This window comes from Stegostoma tigrinum, chromosome 25 (assembly GCF_030684315.1).
Source record: "Stegostoma tigrinum isolate sSteTig4 chromosome 25, sSteTig4.hap1, whole genome shotgun sequence".
NCBI lineage: Eukaryota > Metazoa > Chordata > Chondrichthyes > Orectolobiformes > Stegostomatidae > Stegostoma > Stegostoma tigrinum.
The window spans coordinates 53257269-53279561 of NC_081378.1; the positions used below are offsets into that span (position 1 = coordinate 53257269).

Below are 22293 nucleotides of genomic sequence, written 5' to 3' on the forward strand. Positions count from 1 at the left end.
AGCCTGCCATGGGGAACCTTATCAAATGCCTTGCTGAAGTCACTAAACTGGCCAACTGATTCCCTTGTATATTAACTACTATGCAGGTTAGACAACATTTTCACCAGGTTTCATTAAGAGCCATAGACCAAAGGAGAATCTTTTATACCAAGCTTCAGTTCGAGCTGAAATCAAGTTTACACCTACATCTTGGAAAAGAGGCCACAGTGTTGGCAAAGGTAGTCCAAGTATTGAATTGAGGAGCTTTATAAAAATCAATCCCACAGACAAGGGAAGAAAGAAAGAGATAAGACAGAGAGATTTGGAATTCTCTACATCTACAGTTCAGACTCTCAGTTTTGAACACTTTTATGAAACCTCTGCTCAAGCTTCACTTCTCAATCTATTTGTAATTATTTCTATTTCTAATCTATTCATTTTACAAATTATATTCAAATCCCCAGAACATTCTTGTAAAACTTGTCTGCACCTTCTCCAAAGCCATCACATCCTTCCTAAAGCCCTGGTGTCGAGAATTGGACAAAATACACTTGCTGGGACCAAATTAGGTTAATTATAACTAACTCTCATACTCTATGCTGATAATTATAAAGCCAACAATTCAGTGTGTCATTCTAACCACTTCCTCAATCTACCTTGTTACTTCCAATAATTTAGGCACATATGTCCAAAGATTTATCTACTCCTCTATCCTTTTTAGAAGTCATGCCCTTTTTTTTATACTTCGTCCACATGTTCTTCCTACCAAATGAATTATTTTATACTCCAGTGAAGGAGAAAATTAATCTCCATTTAGAGAGGCAAGGTTTGATCAGGAATACTAGGCATGGCTTAGAGATAGCATGTCAAACAAATCTGGTGGAACTTCTCGATGAGATGACCAAGTGTTTTGATGAGGGTAGGCAGTTGATACATTGTATGTAGATTTCAGTCTTTGACATGGTTCCACATTGATAAAGGACGTGGCCAGGGTAACGTGGCAAGTTGGATCCAAAATTGGCTTACTGACAGGAGACAGAGGGTGATGGTAGAAGACTGTGTGACCTGAGTCCAGTGTGCAGTGGTGTACCATGGGAATCAGTGCTGGGTCACTTATTGTTGGCGATATTCACAAATTATCTAAATATCTGTGCCAGGAGGGGGTGATGATAAGCAAGTTTACGGATGCCACAAAGATTGGTTGGGGTTGTTGAGTGAGGAGGAAGATGTTAAGTTACAAGAGAATATAGACAAATTAGTCAGATGGGCAAATGGTATTTAACCCTGAACAAATGCGAGATGATACTCTTTGGAAGGAAGAGCAAGACAACGAAGTACCTGACAACTGACAAGACTCTAAGGAGCTCAGAGGAGCAAAGGGATCTTGAGGTACTTGTACAGGTCGGCATGGTGGCTCAGTGATTAGCACCGCTGCCTCTCAGTGCCAGGTACCTGAATGCGATTCCACCCTCGGGCAACTGACTGTGTGGAGTTTGCACATTCTCCCTGTGTCCGCGTGAGTTTCTGCTGGGTCCTCTGGTTTCCTCCTACAGTCCAAAGATGTGAAAATTAGGTGGATCGGCCATGCTAAATTTCCCATAGTGTTCAGGGATGTGTAGGTTCGGTCTATAGCCATGGGAAGTGCAGGATTACAGGGACTGGGTAAGATGATGGGTCTGGGTGGGATGCTCTTCAAAGGGTTGGTGCTGGCTTGTTAGGCCAAATGGCCTGCTTCCACACTGTAAGGATTCTTATTCTAACTGTCCTTGATGGTGGCAGGACCAATTAATGAGAGTATAGAATCTTGCAAAAAGCACGTAAACAGACCCTTCGGTTCAACCAGTTCATGCTGAATATAAATCCCAAACTAAACTAGTCCTACTTGCCTGCTTCTGGCCCATATCCCTCCAACCTTTCCTATTCATATACTTACCAAAGGTCATTTAAACAATGTAATTGTACCCAGATGTACTTGGAGCCAGATGTAATTGTACCACTTCCTCAGCAAGTTCATTCAGCACGCAAACCACCTTCTGTGCAAAAAGTCATGTCTTTTTCAAATCTCTCACCTTAAAAGTGTGCCCCCTAGTCTTGAAATCCCTCATCCTAGGGAAAAGACAGCTCCCATTAATTCTATCTATACCTGTCGTTATTTTATAAACTTCTATGAGGTCGCCTCTCAACCTCCTGCACTCCAGTGAAAAAAGTCACAGCCTATCCATCCTCTCTTTATAACACAAACCTTCCACGCATGGCAATATCCTGGTAAATTACTTCTGAACCCTTTCCAGCTTAATAATATCCTTCCTATAACTGGGAGATCAGGACTGGACATACTATTCCAAAAGAAGACTCACTAATGTCTTGGTCAACCTCAACATGGTTTCCCAACTCCTAAACTCAAAGGACTGAGCAATCAAGGCAAGTGTGTGATGTCAAGAGCAGCGAGGTCATGCTGCAGCTGCACAAAACCTTGGTTAGACCACGGCTGGAGTACTTGCACAATTCCGGTCACCACGCTATAGGAAGGATGTGATCGCACGAGAGAGTGCAAAGGAGATTCATCAGGATATTGCCTGTGATAGAGATTTCAGCTTTGAAAAGAAGCTGGTTAAGCTCAGGTTGTTTCATTTGGAGTACAGAAGGTTGAGGGAAGACCTGATAGACATGTACAAGGTTATGAGGAGCATAGGCAAGTTAGATAGATGGCAGCTGTTCTCCTTAGTCTAAGGGTCAATAACAAGAGGTGTAATTTTAAAAGTGAAAGGCAGGAGTTAAAGAGGGGACTTGAGGAAAAACATTTTCACCCAGACCCCCTCCAGTGCATTCACATCCTTCCTGTAGTGTGGTGCCCAGAACTGCACACAGTACTCCAGCTGTGGCCCAATCAAAGTGCTATACAGCTCCAAATGACTCACTGCTTTTATAACCTATGCCACAATTGAGAAAGGCAAGTGTCCTTTATGCCTTTTGTACCCTATTAACCTGCCTGCCATAGTGCATTTACTCAAATTTTCCCACATTATATTCTGTTAAGATTTTGTCCACTTACTTAATCTGTCAATATCCTTCTGTGGGAACAAAAATAGAAGTTTCTGGAAAAGTTCAGCGGGTCTGACAGCATGTGAAGAAAAAAAGTTAACGGTTCCAGTCCGGTGACCTTTCCTCAGAACAGAGAAAGTTCTGTTCTGAGGAAGGGTAACCACACCTGAAACTTTAACTCTGATTTTTTTCTTCACAGATGCTTCCAGACCAGCTGAGCTTTTCCAGAAACTTCTAAGCTTTTCCACCAAATTCTGTTTTTGTTCCTGATTTACAGCATCTGCAGTTCTTTTATTCATATCCCTCCACAGATGCGTCATCCTCACCACTTGCTTTTCAATCTATTTTTTGTGACATCCGCAAAATTGGCTATGATATATTAACTTTCTTCATCCAATGTCATTCATGTTGATTGTAAATAACTGTGGCCCCAGCACTGTTTCTGTGGCACTCCATTAGTCACAGGTTACCATCCCGAAAATGCCCCCTTATCCCAACTCTCGGTCTTCTATTAGTTAGCCAATCCCCTATCCATAAGCATTCATTACCTCCAAAACCACAGGCTATTATCTTATTAAGTAGTCTAATAACTGGTACCTTATCAAATGCCTTCTGAAAGCCCAAATATGTTACACCCACTGCTTTCTCATTATTTGTCAGGCTCAATTTCCCCTTCATTAAACCATGCTGGCTCTGCTTGAACATCTTGCGTATTTCTAAATGTTCTATTATTACATTCTTTACAATATATTCTAACATTTCCAATAAAAGACATTAAGGCAACTAGTGTATATGCACTTGATTTTTGTCTCCTTCTCTTCTAATAAAGATATTACAGTTTCTCTTTTTCAATTCTCTAGGATTTTTCCAGAATCTAATGATTCCAGAAAGATTATTACCAGTACATCCACTAACGCTGTAGTTACTTCCTTTATATCCTAGGATGCATCCCATCAGTCCACAGGTCTTATCGGCCTACTAGTTTCCCTCGCATATTTTTCTCAACTGATTGTTATTCTACTTATTTCCTCTCCTCCTTTTGCCCCTATTTATTTGGGAATGTTATCTGTGTCTTCTACTGTGAAGACTGATGCAACGGATTTATTCAATCCCTCCCCATTTCCCAGTTTCCCATTTTTATTTCCACAGCATCACTCTCTTGGGGGCTATGTTCACTCTGGCTTCTCTCTTCCTTTTTATATATTTAAAGAAGCTCATTATCCTTCTTGCTATTACTTGCAAGCTCACTCTTAAGGTTATTTACTCTTTTTTTGGAGAGTTGCTGGTTTTTAAAACTTTCCCAAAATCTTAAAAATATGCCCCCTAGTCTTGAAATCCCCACCCTAGGAAAAAGGCACTTGCCATTCACCTTATCACTCTTCATCATTTTATAAACTCTTATAAAGGTCACCACTTAGGCTCAGACCTTTCTCACTGGAGCATATCATTAAGTTGAATTCAGGAATTCCTACATATATTCGTTGATTCACTTCCTCTCCACACTCCTCTATTCATATATAGTTCCCACAATTGCAGTGGCTTGGAGACCGTAATTACCATCAGCTCCCCTTACTTAAAATGAGATTGTTACCTCCATTGACCTTCTCAACAAATTTATTGCTTTGCTTTCTACACCTCTATTGGGTCCCTAGTAAAATTCTCACCAAGTACTTGGCTTTTTTTGTAGAACATCTACATTCATAAATGTATGATTGAGTGAATACAGCTTAAATCCACCTATGTCAAAATCTGTTCATGAGGTTGAAGCTTAAACAAAAGATGTCTCTCCTTCTCCACTGTCAAAACACCATATTATTATAAGATGTTTATGAAGCAAAAACGAAATCATGAGCCACTCCTCAGTACAAACTACTTCTTGTGAGCTTCATCTCCAACACCACAACTGAGGTCTCTTACAGACAACACATCAATTCCTGTTCACAAAACTGTGGCTTTGAGCTCATTTTCCTCTACGTGCACTTCCACAAATCTCCACAATGTGATCCAGCTCCTAGATCCCAGGACTCCTGCTTTACTCTATTTTTTAAAATCAACTCCATTCATCATTAGCATTACTCATTAACATCAACTGTCCCTTCTTTGGCATTGCTCCATTTCCTCCTTTCAAACATGATTGGTCAGCCTGGAGTGATTGTAAAATGAATGATGACAAATAGAACACAGAAGTTAGGAATCTAGTGCATGTAGGAATTTGGTGCAGAGGGAGCTGAAAAAGTTGCATTTTGGTTCCAATTCCAGTACCTTCCTCACTCTCCTTCATTCTTGTAGATCTAGCCTTGAAGCTCCCTCAAAAGCAACTGTGTCACAATTGCTTCAACTACCCATTCCTGGTAAGTCAATCTCTTTCCCAGAGATTGCAATCTCTTGAATTATCATGAGTGCAGTCTAGCAGCTGTAAGTGAACAGGAATCCAGGTCTTTACTAAGCTGACTCTCATCCCTAGAGCTTTTCCAAACTCCAAGAACTCTCAGCTGCACTGAGTAAATACTGCTTATTGGGTTTGTTCATCCCTAATCTTAGCTGCACCGAGCAATCAATAGCTTCCAGGATCTTCTCCTGCCCTAACTCCCTTATCTGCAAAAAGTAGCATTTTCCGCCTTAAGCACTTTGCTTCAGCACTGTCCCAGCTTCACTAGGAAGGGTTTTAGAGGGATATGGGCCAAATGCTGGCATAAGGGACTAGATTTATCTAGGAGATCTGGTTGGCACAGATGAGCTGGACTGAAGGGTCTGTTTCTGTGCTGTGCATTTCTATGGTGCTATGGTTATGGAATATGAATAGGGGAGTAGCTCATTCAAAGCGCCAGAACAAGCTTTATGCCTAATGGACTTTAATTCTATACTGCATCTTTTTGAAATCAACTTAAAAATAACATCAATGTTCACTGTCTTACATTCAGCTTGTTTTACTATTTTTATCTCACTATTTTGTGTAATTGTGATTTTTGTCTTTGGTATGTCTGTAATTCATCTAACTAATGGCAGGTATACTCGGGCACAGTGTCCCTCAGGGGTACAGGCTGGTAGGTGGGAAGAGGGGCCCACATGGGTAGGGGGTGAATAGTCGGGCAGAGTGAATCTGACAGGTTAGGGAGGTAGTTGGAGAGAAAAATTCCCCATTGTTGGGATTGGAGGAATATTGAGAATATAAAATCTGGGACACAATTCATCAAATTTACTAACCTTTTCTATGTGGATCAATCAATCAATGAAACTGACGCAAACCAGCATTTCAGTTATAGGATTTCAGAAACTGCAATTGTTTTCCTTCCAATGGAGAAGATTAGGAGGAGACTTAATAGAAATGCTTAAATGTATGAAAAGTTTTGGTAGAGTAAGCAGTGAGAAACTGTTGTCAATGATAGGAAGATCATTAACGAGAGAAGCAATTTAAGGCAGTTGGCAAAATATCCAGATATATATAAAAGGACACAAAAGTACAGAGTGAGGTGTTGTGATCTTGAATGGAAGTCTGAAAGAATAGTAGAAGACAACTTTTTGAAGAAAACTGAAAAGCAAAATATTAAGCTACAGAAAGAGAGCAGGCACGTGGGACCAATTAGTCTTTTAAAGAATCAATACAGGCTCAATGAGCCAAACAGTCATGCTCCAGGGTTGCACAATTTTTAATTCCACCCAGTAACTGCTGTGACAGTAAAACTGATTATGATGTAGTGGCACTGAAATAAGAAGACCTGGCTTAGCAGGATAAGGTTACGACACAGAAAGATGCTGTCAATTTACAATTATTTGGTTTCATTGCAAGCAGTGAAACAGATCAACAAACAATGCAATTATTTCCCAAATCAAGGTAAACAGAGCAAAAATTATGGTTTATTTGAAGTAATCATGAAGGAGAACAAACTCCAGAAATCATGAGAAAAAAACTTACACCACAGAATAGGATCATTCCTGACGTTTTCAAATAACAGTCATTCTTAGTCCCACATTTCTCCTGTTTGTCCATAACCCTCTATCTAAGTTAAGGAAAGATGGTAGAGGTGTCAACTCTCACTATCTATGCTGTCCTGCCAGCACAACACATTGATCTGTTGATACTCATACTTGAGAAAACACTAAATAAATGGCAATTTGCCCACTATATTTGCATTAACTAACTTACTGGAATGATCCATGCTTCACAGCTATGAACATCCACAGAATTTATTCACTGCTTCTTTGAAAAGAAGTCATGTCCTTTGATGCCATGCCATTTTCATATCTTTGCTCACTGACAATTTTTCAACTCCTTCAAAACTTCTAAACTTCTAGTTTATTTTGGGAACATGGTCGGCATAGACTAGTTGGACTGAAGAGTCTGTTTACGTGCTGTGTGGCTGTATAATTGACTACTAGTCCATAGACCATTCAGCTACTTGTTGCTTGCTGAAGCTCCACCATAAAGGGTTCATTGGCCCAGCTCATCTGCAACCAAACCTTCCTCCACTACTTGCACAAACAACTCTGTAAACAGTTTACAATAAGGTAAGACTTGTATTTCTTTAAGTTTATATTTTATTTCATATTTGAATACCTGTTTGTCAGACTCAATCTTCTTCAATGAAGAAATAAATATCCCTTCTAATAAAACCCAAATGCACATCAAAAATGACAATGACTGACCAGATACCAAGCAATATCTTAACAACCCACTGTCCTTCAAGACTAAAACTTTGTACTTTTTAAAAATACTTTGTACCCATTGCTTATTTTCTATTCCCAACATTTGTGCCAGTTTTGCTTCACGAAGTTTCGTAAAAACTTGAGCTGGAAATTTATTTTAAATTTAGTAAATACAGACATTACAAATGATTGACTGTATTTTAGAAGTCAAAATCTTCCCCTGCATCCTCAACACAGAAGACAATAACACTGTAGTGAGTTATCACCAAACAAGAATTTGTTAGCTTCGCCGTGTAAAATAATTAATTGGTCCTTGTAATGAACATCATCTAATAAATTTGTTCATATCTGATCCATGAAGATCTAGGACCAATTCCAGTAATTCTAAAAATCAGTCGAAGGAACTATGAAGTCTGTATCTTTTCATTTTCCTATACTTTTGATTGTTGACTGAAAAGGGAAAAGGGAATAGGACTGGCTTAAAAGCCAAATATTGCTGTACTTTTTAAAAGCACGTTTCATGAACCTTATTGTAAACTGTTTACAGAGTTGTTTGTGCAAGTAGTGGAGGAAGGTTTGGTTGCAGATGAGCTGGGCCAATGAACCCTTTATGGTGGAGCTTCAGCAAGCAACAAGTAGCTGAATGGTCTATGGACTAGTAGTCAATTATACAGCCATACAGCACGTAAACAGACTCTTCAGTCCAACTAGTCTACGCCGACCATGTTCCCAAAATAAACTAGTTCCACTTGCCTGCTTTGGGCCCACTCAGATTCATTACACGTTTCTAAAATCTGTTCATGAAATGTGAATATCGCTGGCTGAGCTGGCATTTACCGCCCATCCCCAGTTGTCCTGGAGAAAGTGGTGGTGAGCTATCTCCTTGAACTGCTGGAGCCCTTGGGGTGTAGAGAAAACCAGTGCTGTTAGGAAGGCAGTTCCAGCGTTTCCAGAAATGCAGCAGTGCAATAAGAGTGAGTCAAGGAGTTAATGACTGCTGTCAGTCCCTCTCCAACCTGCTATACACTGATTGCTAGTCTTCCCCAACTTGTTGTCATTCTCTGTCTTTCCATTACTGACCTTCCTATCAGCCCCTTCCCCCATACACCCAGCCTGCTGGTCACACTGACCTTATATACCAGGACATGCTCTGTAAATAAAAAATTGGAGGTGATGGTTGCTGGAGCAGATACTTAGGGGCTCCAGTAAGGAAAGTTGATTGGGAAGGTGATCGGGAAGGTGAGAGAGCAGATCGGAGTTTGTATTGATCTGTGAAAAGCAAATAAGTAGTTATGGAGGACAGACAAATTTCTTCATTGATAAATGGATGAGTAGCAACAATGCATTTCTCCTTTACTTGACAAAGTTTTTTTTAGAAAAAGCAAAGGCTGTTTTAGCATCAAAAGATCACGAGCATCACACCTTTTTCTCAAGAGCAGCGAGAATGAGATTTTAGCACCTAAAAACACAGCAAAAAAACTGAAACTTTGCAAATGATTGAAAACATTATATGAACATTAAAATGTAAATAATTCCATTGCTGTGTGGTATCTACAATTTGTTTACACAAGATGTTCTTCAACTTTACACTGAGGTGTCATTAACAACATCTCAGCTCTGCCATTTCTTGCTGTAATTCCCTTTTAGACCAGGGTGTTCTCAGTATAATTCTTCATCTTTCAAACAGAATTTTCAAGATGGCAGCTCAAATGCTGGAGAGAAAAGGGTAGATGGAATACTTGTCGAGAGAACATCAATATGGATGAGTGATTGGGTGGGGCTGTGGGTGAGAATCTTTAATGTTATTCAACACAATCATTAACTATACGATGGTGATATTGCTGAAATAAAAATGATACTGCTTCAAATCACGTATTATCCTGTTGATATAATTCTGAAATTTATAAATAATGGTATATCGTTTGATTTATCAGAATGTTACAGACTACTATTAGACATTTAAATTTAGGAAACTGAAAGGGGTCATCCAACATGCCTTACAACAAAGCTGATTTGCTGAGGTCAGACTTCAGGCTTCGCATATAGGAATATCACAGACATAAGGGGTTGTATTTGGTCTTGTGGAGTCTGCAGCCAGCTGGGAGGAGAAGAAAAGAGTGTCTGTCGAACTACCATTTGCAAGGAGACAATTCTGACCACAATATTTACCAAACAGAATACGGGTAGGAGTTTGTACTCAGTTTGAAGAGCAAGTTTGCAAGGAGTAAAACAAGGCTGGAGGGTTCATCTACTTGGAACAAGAGGGAGAAATGTCCAAGAAAATGCATAATGTGGAAAACCATACTGGGGAAAGTCCTTAGGAATGTTAAATCACTTTGAATTTGCTGCAGGATAACTAAAATTTTAAGAAATTGGTATCCTATTTAGAAGTCTTGTCTGGTATGGCTGTCTTAGGAAAGCAGACTTTTTATGGGTACAGAGAACATTAGGAATGGCCTAGTGGTATCATAGTTGGATTGTTAATCCAGGAATAAAGGAAATATTCTGGGGAGAGATAATGAGAACTGCAGATGCTATTGAATCCAAGATAACAAAGTGTGGAACTGGATGAACACAGCAGGCCAAGCAGCATCTTAGGAGCACAAAAGCTGATATCTTGGGCCTAGACCCTTCATCAGAAAAGGGGGATGGGGACAGGATTCTGAAATAAATAGGGAGAGAAGGGGAGGCGGACTGAAGATGGACAGAGAAGCAGATAGGTGGAGAGAAGTGTATGGCTGGGGAGGTAAGGAGAGGATAGGTCAGTCCGGGGAGGACGGACAGGTCAAAGGGGCGGGATGAGGTTAGTAGGTAGGAAATGCAGGTGCAGCTTGGAGGTGGGGGGGGATAGGTGAGAGGAAGAACAGGTTAGGGAGACGGGGACGAACTGGGCTGGTTTTGGGATGCAGTGGGGGGAGGGGAGATAATGATGCCACCCTAGGTTGCAGGAACAGCAATTCATATTCCGCTTGGGAACCCTACAGCCCAATGGTATCAATGTGGATTTCACAAGCTTCAAAAATCTCCCCAGTGGTCTGGCCTACATGTGACTCCAGATCCACAGCAACGTGTCTGACTGCTAATTGCCCACTGGGCTATTAGAAATGGGCAATAAATGCTGGCTAATGACACTGTCATCCCATGAATGAATGGAAAAGAAAATTAAATCAGACAGAAAACCGATTTTCCCAGAGCATCATCACAAATGAACAAGCTTGTGTCAAGTTTACTGTTGGAAAAGGCTACAATTCTTCAGCTGCTGGCTATGTCAGATCTTGAACTTATTTGTGTCCTTTTCAGTAAGAACATTTAACAGAAGCTGATGCATGGATGAGTGTACGTATGCAGGTTGGACTCACTGATTAGTCTAAGTACACTGGGATTGTTTTAGTAACTATTTTAATTAAAAATTAGATTTTGAGATACAATAACATTTTTGTATTTCTTGCACATAACCTTATATAAATGACTTTTTTCAAACAAACAAACAACGCCTATGAAATAAATGTTTGTATGGAATTTTCAGAATGGGCAAGAAAGTGAAAGTATTGCAACAAAACTGAAGTTTTTAATTCTCTTTGCTAGTTTAAAGCATGAGCTACCTCCGAAAAGTGTTTAGTTAATCCATTTTTTTTGTATTTGTCACAGTAAAAGTTCTAAAACATAAAATCACATTGTATGTTTTTTCAGCAAACAACTGTCAGCTTAAATTTCCCTTGAGAAGTTATCAGGCTCAGTGGAGATCCTCATAACAGTTACAGTAAAAATTCTCTCTTGTATCAAATAGATCAGCTGAGGGTTGAGTGTGAATTTCATATCATTACCTGTATGTAAAGTGTGTGTTTCAAAACTGAATTGGGCATCTCCTGTGGAGAATTAAAACTCTGTTTATCAACTGTTGCTTATTTTGTGTGTTACTTTAGAAAGGAAAAACGTTAATTTGCAATATCACCCATTTATGGTCAAATAATATCTGTACACCAGGGGTCCTACGATAATTCAAGATTAATAGTAAAATTAGTACTTACGTATCTTTTGCTGTTCCAGCAGGGCCTGCAATATATTAAAAAATGTAGTCAGAATTGCAGAAAGAAATATAATTCAAAACCATCCTTGGCCCTAGAGTTTTATCCCCAATGCCGACTATAGGAATAGAGAGACCATTCAGCCCTCAAATCTGTTCCACCAACAAATGCAAATATCGCTGACGCTTACTAAGCTTTACCATGTTAAATGAACTGAAGAAATGCAGGTTTTGCATACTTAATTTACAAAAATCAAATCACTTGTTGTTGCAGTTTTGAACTCATCTCCAGCTTTCAGAGTGACAGATCAGAACATAAGAAATAGCAGGACGAAGCCAAATGGCCACTCAAATATCTTCAATCATTCAATAATGTCATGGTTAATGTACAACCACAGTTACATCTGTCTGCATGACTGCCAACTAGCTACCAAGAGACATGGCCAACTAACACTCATTCCCATACACTCGGAAAAAGAAGGCTACAAATTCAACTGGGACAACACAACCATCCTAGGCCAAGCCGACCAAAGACACATATGGGAGTTCCTCATGGCCTGGTACTAAACCCAGAACTTCATCAACAAACATGTGGAAATGGACCCCATATACCAAACACTACAAAGCAGAACCGGAAATGAGGCCAACCACTACATCAAACTGGACTACCTAAACAACAAGCAGGACAGACCAACAACGCTTCGGCAAAGTGCACTGATGATGTTACCCGGTATGGTGAAAAACGTCTGCAAACCAACCTACCAGCTCGGAAAACAAATCAACAACCTCATCCACAACCTGACTACAAGTCTTCTCAAAAACTTTAAACTTTACTCTTCTATTCCAAACCCTGTTTAAAGTTAACATGCCATTTATTTCCTATTTGTTTGCCATATTTGCATCTTAACTTTGTGATTCTTACACAAGGTACATACAATCCCACCCCAACCCCTGAACGTGAACACCTCTCAGTCTCTTAACATTTAAAAATATGCTCTGCTTTTAATTTTTCCTACCAAAGTGGTTAACTTCACATTTCTCTACAGTGTACTCTATCTGCCACTTTACGCATTTGTTTAACCTGTCTAAATCCTTCTGCAGCCTCTTTGCATCCTCCGGTTGTTTTTTCTAATCAACTTTGTATGATCAGAAAATTGGATACAGTCTGCCCATCTCAGTCACTGATGTAGACTATAAATAGCTGAGGCCCCAGGAGTTACTGCCTGCCAACCTAAAATGTTCCATTTAGTAACAAACTCTTGTGCAGCTCCTTATCCATAGAGCTGTACAGCATGGAAACAGACCCTTTGGTCCAACTCGTCCATGCTAACCAGATACCCTAAGCTGATCTAGTCCCATTTGCCAGCATTTGGCCTATATCCTTCCAAATCCTTCCTATTCAGGTACCCATCCAGATCCATTTTAATTATAATTGTACCAGCCTTCACCACTTCCACTGGCAGCTCATTCCATACGTACACCACCCTCTGTGTGAACAAGTTGCCCTTCAGGTCGTTTTTATATCTTTCCCCTCTCACCTTAAACCTATGCGCTCTAGTGTTGGGCACCCCCATCCCAGGGAAAGGACATTGCCAATTTAATGTATTCACAGCCCTCATGATTTTATAAACCTCTACAGGGTAATCCCTTAGCTCTGATACACCAGGGAAAATAGCCCCAACTTATTCAGCCTCTCCCCATACCTCAAACTCTTCAACCCTGGTAACATCCTTGTAAATCTTTTGTGAACCCTTTCAAGTTTCACAACATCCTTCCTATTGCAGGGAAACCAGAATCGCACGCAGAGTTCCAAAAATGGCCTAACCAATGTCCTGTACAGCCGCAACATGACCTCCCAACTCCTATACTCGATGCACTGACCAATAGAGGCAAGCACATCAAACGCCTTCTTCACTATCCTATCTACCTGCCACTCCACTTTCAAGCAACTATGAACCTACTATCCGAGGTTCCTCCAGTCAGCAACACTCCCCAGGATCTTACCATCAAGTGTATGAGTCCTGCCCTTGTTTGTTTTACCAAAATGCGATATCTCACATTTATCCAAATTTAACTCCATCTGCCACTCTTCAACCCATTGACCTAATTGATCAAGACCTCTTTTGTAATCTTAGATGACTTTCTTCGCTGTCTGCTACATTTCCAATATTGATGTCATCTGCAAGCTTACTAACCATATGTCCTACATTTGCATCCAATATAAAATGACAAAAAGCAACGGACCCAGCACCGATCTGTGTGGCTGGTCACAAGCCTCAAATCTGAAAAGCAACTCTCCACCACCACCATCTGTCTTCTACCTTCAAGCCACTTCAGTATCTAAATGGCTAGATCTCCCTGTATTCCACGTGATGTAACTGTGCTAACCAGTCTATCATGAGGAACCTTGTCGAATGCCACCCTGAAGTCTTTATAGATCACATCCACTGCTCTGCCCTCATCAATCCTCTTTTGTTACTTCTTCAAAAAAACTCAATTAGTGAGACACAATTTCCCATGCACTAAGCCATGTTGACTATCCCTAATCAGTCCTTGCCTTTCCAAATACATTTAAATCCTGTTCCTTAAGATTCCCTCCGGCAATTTGCCCACCACTAATGCCATCCTTGATCCTGGTACGAGAAGGTAACACATTATCCTGGAATCACATCGTATTGCAGAAATGCCTGTCTGATTCCCTGATTATGTAATTCACTGTCACTATTGCCTTTCAATTCTTCTTTTTCCTTCCCTACACAACTGAGTTGCCCTTGGTGCCACAGACATGTCTCGAAGTACACTCCCCTGAAGAACCACCTCCTTTTCCAGTTTTCAAAGTAAATTACTGATGTACAAGTACTACTTGCTTGGTTTCATAGAATGCCTGGTAGTCACCAATTCCTTCTGCTTGTACACTTCTAACCTTCCATATGTGCTTTCTACATAATCCTCTTTTTTGTGGATGCAAAGCAGTGATTCTACTTGCTGCTCAACTTCCACAGGCGAGAGCTCAAGCTTGTGTAGCTGGTGACACTTACTGCAGATGTGTTTCTCTGGGATGCATGAAATGTCCATGACTTCATACATATCTCAGAATGTACACTGCCTTGTCCAACTGACTTGTGATCCAGTAACTCAGAAAGCTATTTGTTATCCTTAGAATAAAAATAAACTTACTACAAAATCTTACTAGTAACTTATTTTCCTCTGGGTATACTTGATTTTACTTTGACTTGAATTAATTTTACTTCACTTTTGTTTGTGTTCCTTCCTTACAGCTGCAATTAGCTGTTGCTTTGTCATAAATGATACCACCTTCAGTTTTAAACCAATTACACATACTTCCTAACACCAGCTTTTCACCTGTTAATTACCTTTGATTTTCTGTGACATTAATCTTGAATTTCACACTCAGTGTGTCTTGGCACAGTGTTCAGAATGAAGCCACTTTCTGTGTTCTTTTTTAAATTGTTGCCACTCAATTCTCTGTTGAGAACGTTAATCTGTTATGTACAAACCTTAATGATATTGTTCCTTTCCTGCTGTATTGTTTTTGCTTGGGCATGTTGTTAGTGTGGACTTCATCTTGTATTATACTTCCTAACTTGATTGACTGTTGAAACACTGAGGTTATGTTGGTGATTTTATGCAAAACATTGATTCATAGTCTGGGCAATAAGAGAAGGTAAACAAAGGAAATACCGGTGTTACTACCTAGTCAAAGTTCAATCATTCCACCCATTTTAAATGGTGAAAGAAGTATTTGCATTTCACCGCAAATCATAAGAATAACACAATTTCTTATTTAAAAAAGAAATGTAAGACCCATTTGCTTTTGGTCAGTCTCATCCCATGCTTTCTAGGGTTTTATATTGTGCTTCTTAACTCCAGTACATCAAAACCAACATCTGGGCGCATGTTGTTGCCCAACTAGCTCAATCTCCACAATAAGTCTGTCTCATCTTTAGATATAACATTATCTTTCTGTAAGGACCTAATCTGATTAAACAGAATGGAAATAGCACTGTCGTTATTGGATTGTCAATAAAGTTATGCCAGAACTTACTGCTTAATAAACAATGTACTCAAAAGCCTGACTCCCAATTTCAAATTCTACTCTGATCTTTTCCATAACACAGTTCTCAAATTCCACAACAGTCAGTCGGCATCATGAAGGAGCTTGAGGGTCTTCTCTTCTGATACAAATAAAATATTGTGGGATCTATGGCATGTGAATTCGGGATATCGTTCCATCAGATTGGGATCACCAAGATGTTGTGGCTCAATATTGGGACCAATGACATGTGAGAAGACATGACTTCCTGAAAGCACAATTCAGGCACTTAGGAAGGAAATTAAAAAGCAGTAATCTCAGGATTACTCCTGGTGCCACATGCTAGTGAGTATAAGAATACATGGCTGGAGGAATAGTTTTAGGCAGGAAGGTATCTAATTTCTGAAGACCAGTTTTAGGGCAAATGAGACCTGCACCAGCTGAAGAGGTTACATCTTAACAGGATTGGGACTGATAACCTCACAGGGAAATTTACTAGTGCTGTTGAGTTTGTATTAAATAAGTTTGTGAATCTTAGTGGTAGTCCAAATTGAGAGGGAGTTAAGTGGAAAAGCTGCAAGGGAGACAAAAGGAGGAAAAGAATTTGAGTATTGAATATGCCTCAAATATAAAACCATGTCAAATAGACAAAATTAAGGGTACTCTACCTGAATGCACACTGCATTCACAACAAGATAGATGATCTAAAGGTACAAATGGAGATATATGATTATGGTATATTTGCCAACATTGAGAAAGGCTGCATGGTGACCAAGGTTGGGAACAGAATATTCAATGATATTTCACATTTAGCAATGATTCATTCATTGATTTATTATCACGTGTACTTAAATACAGTAAAAAGCTTTGTTTATGAGCGGTACAGGCAGATTTCAGCTAGCAAAGGGTGTATAGATCAAAGAAAAACAGGCATACAGGTAACATTATTTGGGGCTCGAGTCCATTCACAACAGTCTGATAACACTGGAAAGAAGCTGCTCCATAGCATACTATGCCCTCGCGTTTTATGTGCTCATCCAGATGCTTCTTAAACATTGTGAGAGAACCCATCTCCACATCACTCTCAGGCAGCATGTTCCATATTTTTACCACCCTCCAGGTTAAAGACATCCTTCTTCAGGTCTCCTCTGAACCTCTGACTCCTCACCCTAAAATTATATCCCCGGTCTTATAAGTTCTGTCATAATTTATAAAGGTCACAATTTAAATAGACAACTTGAATAGAGAGACGCAGGTTATAAACTATTCATGTTTAACAATACTGTACTTCTCATTTTGCAGACTTCAATTGGCAACCTGTTCAAAGAAAACACAATAAACCCATCTTGTACATAGGTTAAAAATGACACTCATGTTGACCTTCCATATCTCTCACTATTTTGTGGTAAATGTCTGACAGACATCACATGCTGATTTCTCTGTTTGTGTTCCAAAACTGACTGCCACAAGGTACATGTGAGGTAAGCTCTCAAGATGATTTTCACTTTAACCTCAATAACAGAATTGGCATCTCTTCCTCATAACCAGGCTAAGATCAACAATCAGCTATAAAGAAAAGCTACACATTCTGCAGCCAGTTAAATGGCTCTAGGGATTATTTCTCTCCTGACTGCCCAACGAGTGCTTCAAATTGCATGGCAATACGGCAGAAAGTTGAGTCCAATTCATGAGATTATTGTTGGTTATTACAGCAAACTTTTGTAGATAATTCTTTCCCTTCTCTCCAAATATTTCAAAGTGAATTTCCAGATAAGGAAATAATTTGATTTATCATCACGTGTATTTTGTTACAAAATAAAGTGCAAAGTATTGTGTAGTGTCACCACTCTCCAGTGCCATCTTAAAACACAGAAAAATAAACCAAAACATAAAATATAAAGGCAAAAGAATAAAGAATTTTTTTAAAAAGTGGTCAACTTTTATAGTCCTTCTTGTTAAGTGCTTTGCCTTGGGCCTAGTGGCCAGGCTCAAGTCCCTTAACCAAGCTGCCGCTGCTGGAACGAAAGTCGCACTCCTCGACCCCATTTCACCTCCACCGATGCCCTCAGCAGACATCACCAATGCAAATAGAAATGCTGCCTGGTCCCACACCAGTCCAACCTCAACTCCGCAAACACCATAAGTCCATTACAAGAATACCTCGCTGATGAAGCTGCTGCTGCAGGATCTCGTACTGTGCCCAAATTCGCCTCCACGAATCTGCGCTGGATGCAGACGCTGCTAGGAGCCCAAGCTTGCTTCTGCCACAGCAGCCATGAGTCAGCGCTAGGACAGTCTCATTGATGCAGAAGCTGCCAGGAATCCAAGCTCTCTCCTGCCACAGGTCCACACTGGGCCCACTCGTCAACTATCACGAGTCCAGACTGGGCCCGCATGGCAACTACCATGAGTCCGCACTCACCAAGAGGCAAATAAAGTATGACAGCCAAAAAATGAAAAAAAAGAGAGAAAACCAAAGTAAGAACAAACGAAAAAAAAACAGACAGAATGGATATGCCCCAAGCTCAGAAGCTCTTCTCTAATGCCATCTTAGCATAAATTTGGATATTTGACAGATTCATTGACCTGCATTCAGACTAAGCTAAGAAGAAGCTTTATCCACTGGTTTACCAACTGGTAGATTCACTACTTCCTCGTCATCTCCCCGTGCTTGATATCATTTGTGTACAGTTATCTCTTCGTGTTGATCACTGCCTCTTGAAATTCAATGCATTGAAGTCGTGCTAAATGATGCTAACTGCATATTTGGATCTAATTTCCTTGTCCAGTATTTCAATATTAAATATTTATTACTCTCTTTCGGGCACAGAATGTCTTCAAATTCTATTACCAACTTGTTCTTATACCTCTAAGAACTAGAGGGTGTGCAGACATTTCACCCTCCTTACCTCATTCCATCCCACTATTTGTCAAACTGGTGGCAGATTCAACAGACGGAAGCTGAGAGACAGTTTTCAAGACCAGGGAAAGGTGAAAATTGAAAAGAATCGTGAGCAGTATCATCTTACTAATCCCCCAGGTCTCACACTTTGGCTTAAAGGTAAAAATTATTGGCCCTAGCCAGATTACAACAAAGGTGCCAGTCTGTTCCAGGATCATGAAAACAACTTGCATTCTGAGCTAAGATACTCCCTATATCATCTTTACCCACTCTATTTGTCCAGATGACCTTCATTCTTCTTCATTTTAAATCACTGTCAGGTCAAGTGTCCCAGAATAATCAATTCCCAATCTTGGTTGACCTGCAGCAAAATTTCTATCTTATGTCAAGTTCATCAATTTCTAACTAAGCTATTAACTTATCTATTTTGTTCCAGTACTTCATGAATTTAAATATAGCGCCTTTAGATTTTATGTTTTTCTTTGAGATTACTTTTGTCGCTATACATTGTGCAGATCTTTGATCCTTCCTGACTTTTGACTTTTCCTAAATTACTGCTCCACAGCCTTGACAGTTTTCTTACAGCCTTTGAATTTACCCTTTCCAAAACCTTCCCTTGCCTTCATTAAAGCGTAATCAACTACCCGGATATTCAATTCACCAAGACCCCAGCTCTGTTTTTGCCCAATAAGACAAAGAACTGAAGATGCTGGAGGTCTGAAAAATTGAAAACAGAAATTGCTGGAGAAATTCAGTCGATCTGGCAGCATCTGTGGAGAGAAAACAGTTAACAGTTCAAGTCGAGTTTAACTCTGTTCTGAACAAGGGTCACTGGTCTCAAAATGCTGTTTTCTGTTCGCATTTGCCACTAGAACCTGCTAAGTTTCTCTAGCAATTTCAATTTTTACCTGTTTCAACAGTGCCCACTTCAAGAAGCAACTCCCTCTTTCCCTAGTACTGGTGGCAATGTCCTGTAAACCAAATACCCCATAACTCTCATCGCTCATTCAACCACAACTTTAAGATTGTGATTTGGTTATCCCAAAACCAATTGACATATGCCACAATAACAATCTCGAGATGAACTTTGAGATTCTGCATTTTAATTTGGTCCCCTAACTCCTCAAACTGTCTTATCAGGGTTCGACCTACGTCATTGGTTTTTACATGAACCACAGCTGGATCCCCCCCATCTTACTCTTAAATTGTCTGGCTGTGAAACATTCTTAACTCTTGCACAAGTCAAGCAACAACTTTCAGAACTCCTTGTACAGAGAAAAGTATTTACCCTCTTGAAATACTGCTTCCCATGACAACCATGTTTCACGTCCCTGTTCACTTTCTCCACCATCTGTTCCCACAGCGCCTGTTGACTTACCTTATTCACACAGGTAGCAAGAACTTGGATCTGCTGGATAAGGACAATCGTCTTACCGTTCTTTCTGAAATAAAATCCTAATCAATATTATCTCCATTGAATTTGATAAAAGTAAAAATAAAGTTCATTTCTTCCCTTAATTTATAACATTTCCCCCCTTATTTCTTGTACTTTAGTATTTCTTAACAATTTCTTTTGCTATTTTTGAAAACTTCTGGTATTGTCTTCAATATCCTTAAAAGGCCTTTTCCTTGCAACTCATCGCTTTCCTTATAGCTCAGATTTTTATAACACAGGCATCAGCCATTCAGCCCATCATGCTTACGGACCAGTCAAAGATCTATCTGACCACACTGATCCCATTTGCCAGCTCATGGCCTGCAACAGAAGTAAAATACTGTTCAAATATTATAAGAACTTCTGACACAAATACCCTTTTAGGCAGTCAATTCCTTCTGGGTGAAAAAAAATCTCAACTTTCCTCTTAGATAAAATCCATTCCCCTTGTTCTTGACCCATCTATTAATGGAAAAGGTGCCTTTCTATCCACCCTATGTATGCTTCTCAATCTTATACATCCATATGAGGTCCACTCTCATCTTTTGCAATTCCAAGGAAACTAACCCCAACTAATGGTCACTGAACCCAAAACGTTAACTTTGCTTTCTGTCCACAAATGCTGCCAGACCTGCTGAGCTTTTTCAGCACTTTCTGTTTTTGTCCCAGCCCATCCAATCCTTCCTCATAGTTCAGTGCATACAACCCAGGCAGCATCCTGATAAATCTCTAATGCAATCACAGCCTTCCTCTTGTGTGGCAACCAGAACTGCATATGGTACTTCAGTTATGGCTTAACCAGTATTTTAAACTGTTCCACTATAGCTGACCTGCTCATATGCTGGATGCCTTGGTCAATAAAGGCAAGTATCCTGGATGTCTTAACAACATTATCCACATGCCCTACTACCTACACAAATGTGCAGAGTGCTATCTGATCTTCAGTACTTTCCAGGGTTCTACCATTCATAGTGTAATGCCTTGCCTTGTTAGCCTTGCCCAAGTGTATTATTCACACTTTTCAAGGTTGAATTTCACTTGCCACTGCTCTGTCCACATAACCAGTTCATCTGCAAACTGTGTCATGTGCAAACTCCTTGATCACACTCCCAACATTCAGATCAAAATCATCAATGTACATCATAAATAGCACAAGTCCCAGTACCAAATCCTGCAAAACCCTACCAGAATCTATTGTTATTCTTCATATCTTCTGAGTCTGTGATCTCAATTTTTTATAAGCTTGTCTCTCATTTTATATCATGTCATTTTCCTTGTTGATTAGTGCTGTTAAATTACACATCTACATACTAACTTGTTGTGCATTTCTAACATTTTGTAAAATCTTTATGGCAGATTTCTTGCATTCTTCAGTATTTTTGCTTTAGTAGCAGTGGATGTAACATCATTTCATTGCAAGGTCTTGTATTCGAACAGATACTTTTTTTGTTTCAAAAATTTACTTTATTTATAAAAGTTAACTGTACGCACATAAAGGTTCTAAATCATATCTGTACAGTCTTCACAGAGAGAAAAAGATATTGGAATTTTGATATTTTTCAGAGCTTCTCGACAGTTGCAAAAATAAAAAGGCATTTTCTACTTAGGTAGGAAATTATTTCTGTTCACTTTGAGGCACTGAGACGGTCTGACAACTGATCAGATCTTTGTTACCATTTGGTAGGAGTAGCTTAGATGGTGGTCTTTCCCTATTGTGCCTCGTCAGCAGATGCTGCAAACTTTAGCATTTACCTCAGCATGTAAGCCTGGACCTTGGAAAATGCCAGTCTGCAACACTGTCAATATCGACTCTTTACACTTGATTACTTTCCACTGTTCATTGACTGTTTTATTCATTATGTTGCTATCTGTTATGCCTAATCTATCATTCCAAAGTCAGTATGATGTAAAGTTAAAATTCTGGTTTATGACTTGACTTTCTTCCTCTCAAACCTATTTCAATCACACTATTTTCCCTGTTACAAAAGCAAAATTACTGCAGATGAGTGAAATCTGAAAATAACTCAAGTCAGACAGCATCTGTGGAAGTAGCGTTCATGTTTTATGTCAACAATGACACATCATCAGAACTGAAGATATCATGGCCGGGACAACGGTTGTTTCTCTACACAAACACCATCTGACCTGATTATTCTAACATTTATTGGTTTTACTTAACAGTAGCTGTTGTTATCTTGCTGCAAATGTTTTCG

At 39.6% G+C, this 22293-nt stretch overlaps 1 protein-coding gene across 11 annotated transcripts in view; it reads right to left on the reverse strand.

Moving 5' to 3' along the window:
• LOC125463117 (uncharacterized) overlaps positions 1 to 22293 on the reverse strand; it is a 52462-nt gene that overhangs the window by 28766 nt on the left and 1403 nt on the right. For 7 of the 11 annotated variants that reach the window (XR_007249759.2, XM_048553873.1, XM_048553871.2 and 4 more), the window contains exon 2: positions 11694 to 11718. Coding sequence is in view for 7 of the 11 variants with exons in the window: in XM_048553873.1 (XP_048409830.1) it covers positions 11694 to 11718 (25 nt within the window). In the remaining 4 variants the exon portion in view is untranslated. Of the gene's footprint in view, positions 1 to 9666; positions 9764 to 11693; positions 11719 to 20023; positions 20088 to 22293 lie in introns of all 11 variants that reach the window. The other 4 variants (XR_007249757.2, XM_059654756.1, XR_007249760.2 and 1 more) reach the window with 3 other exon arrangements.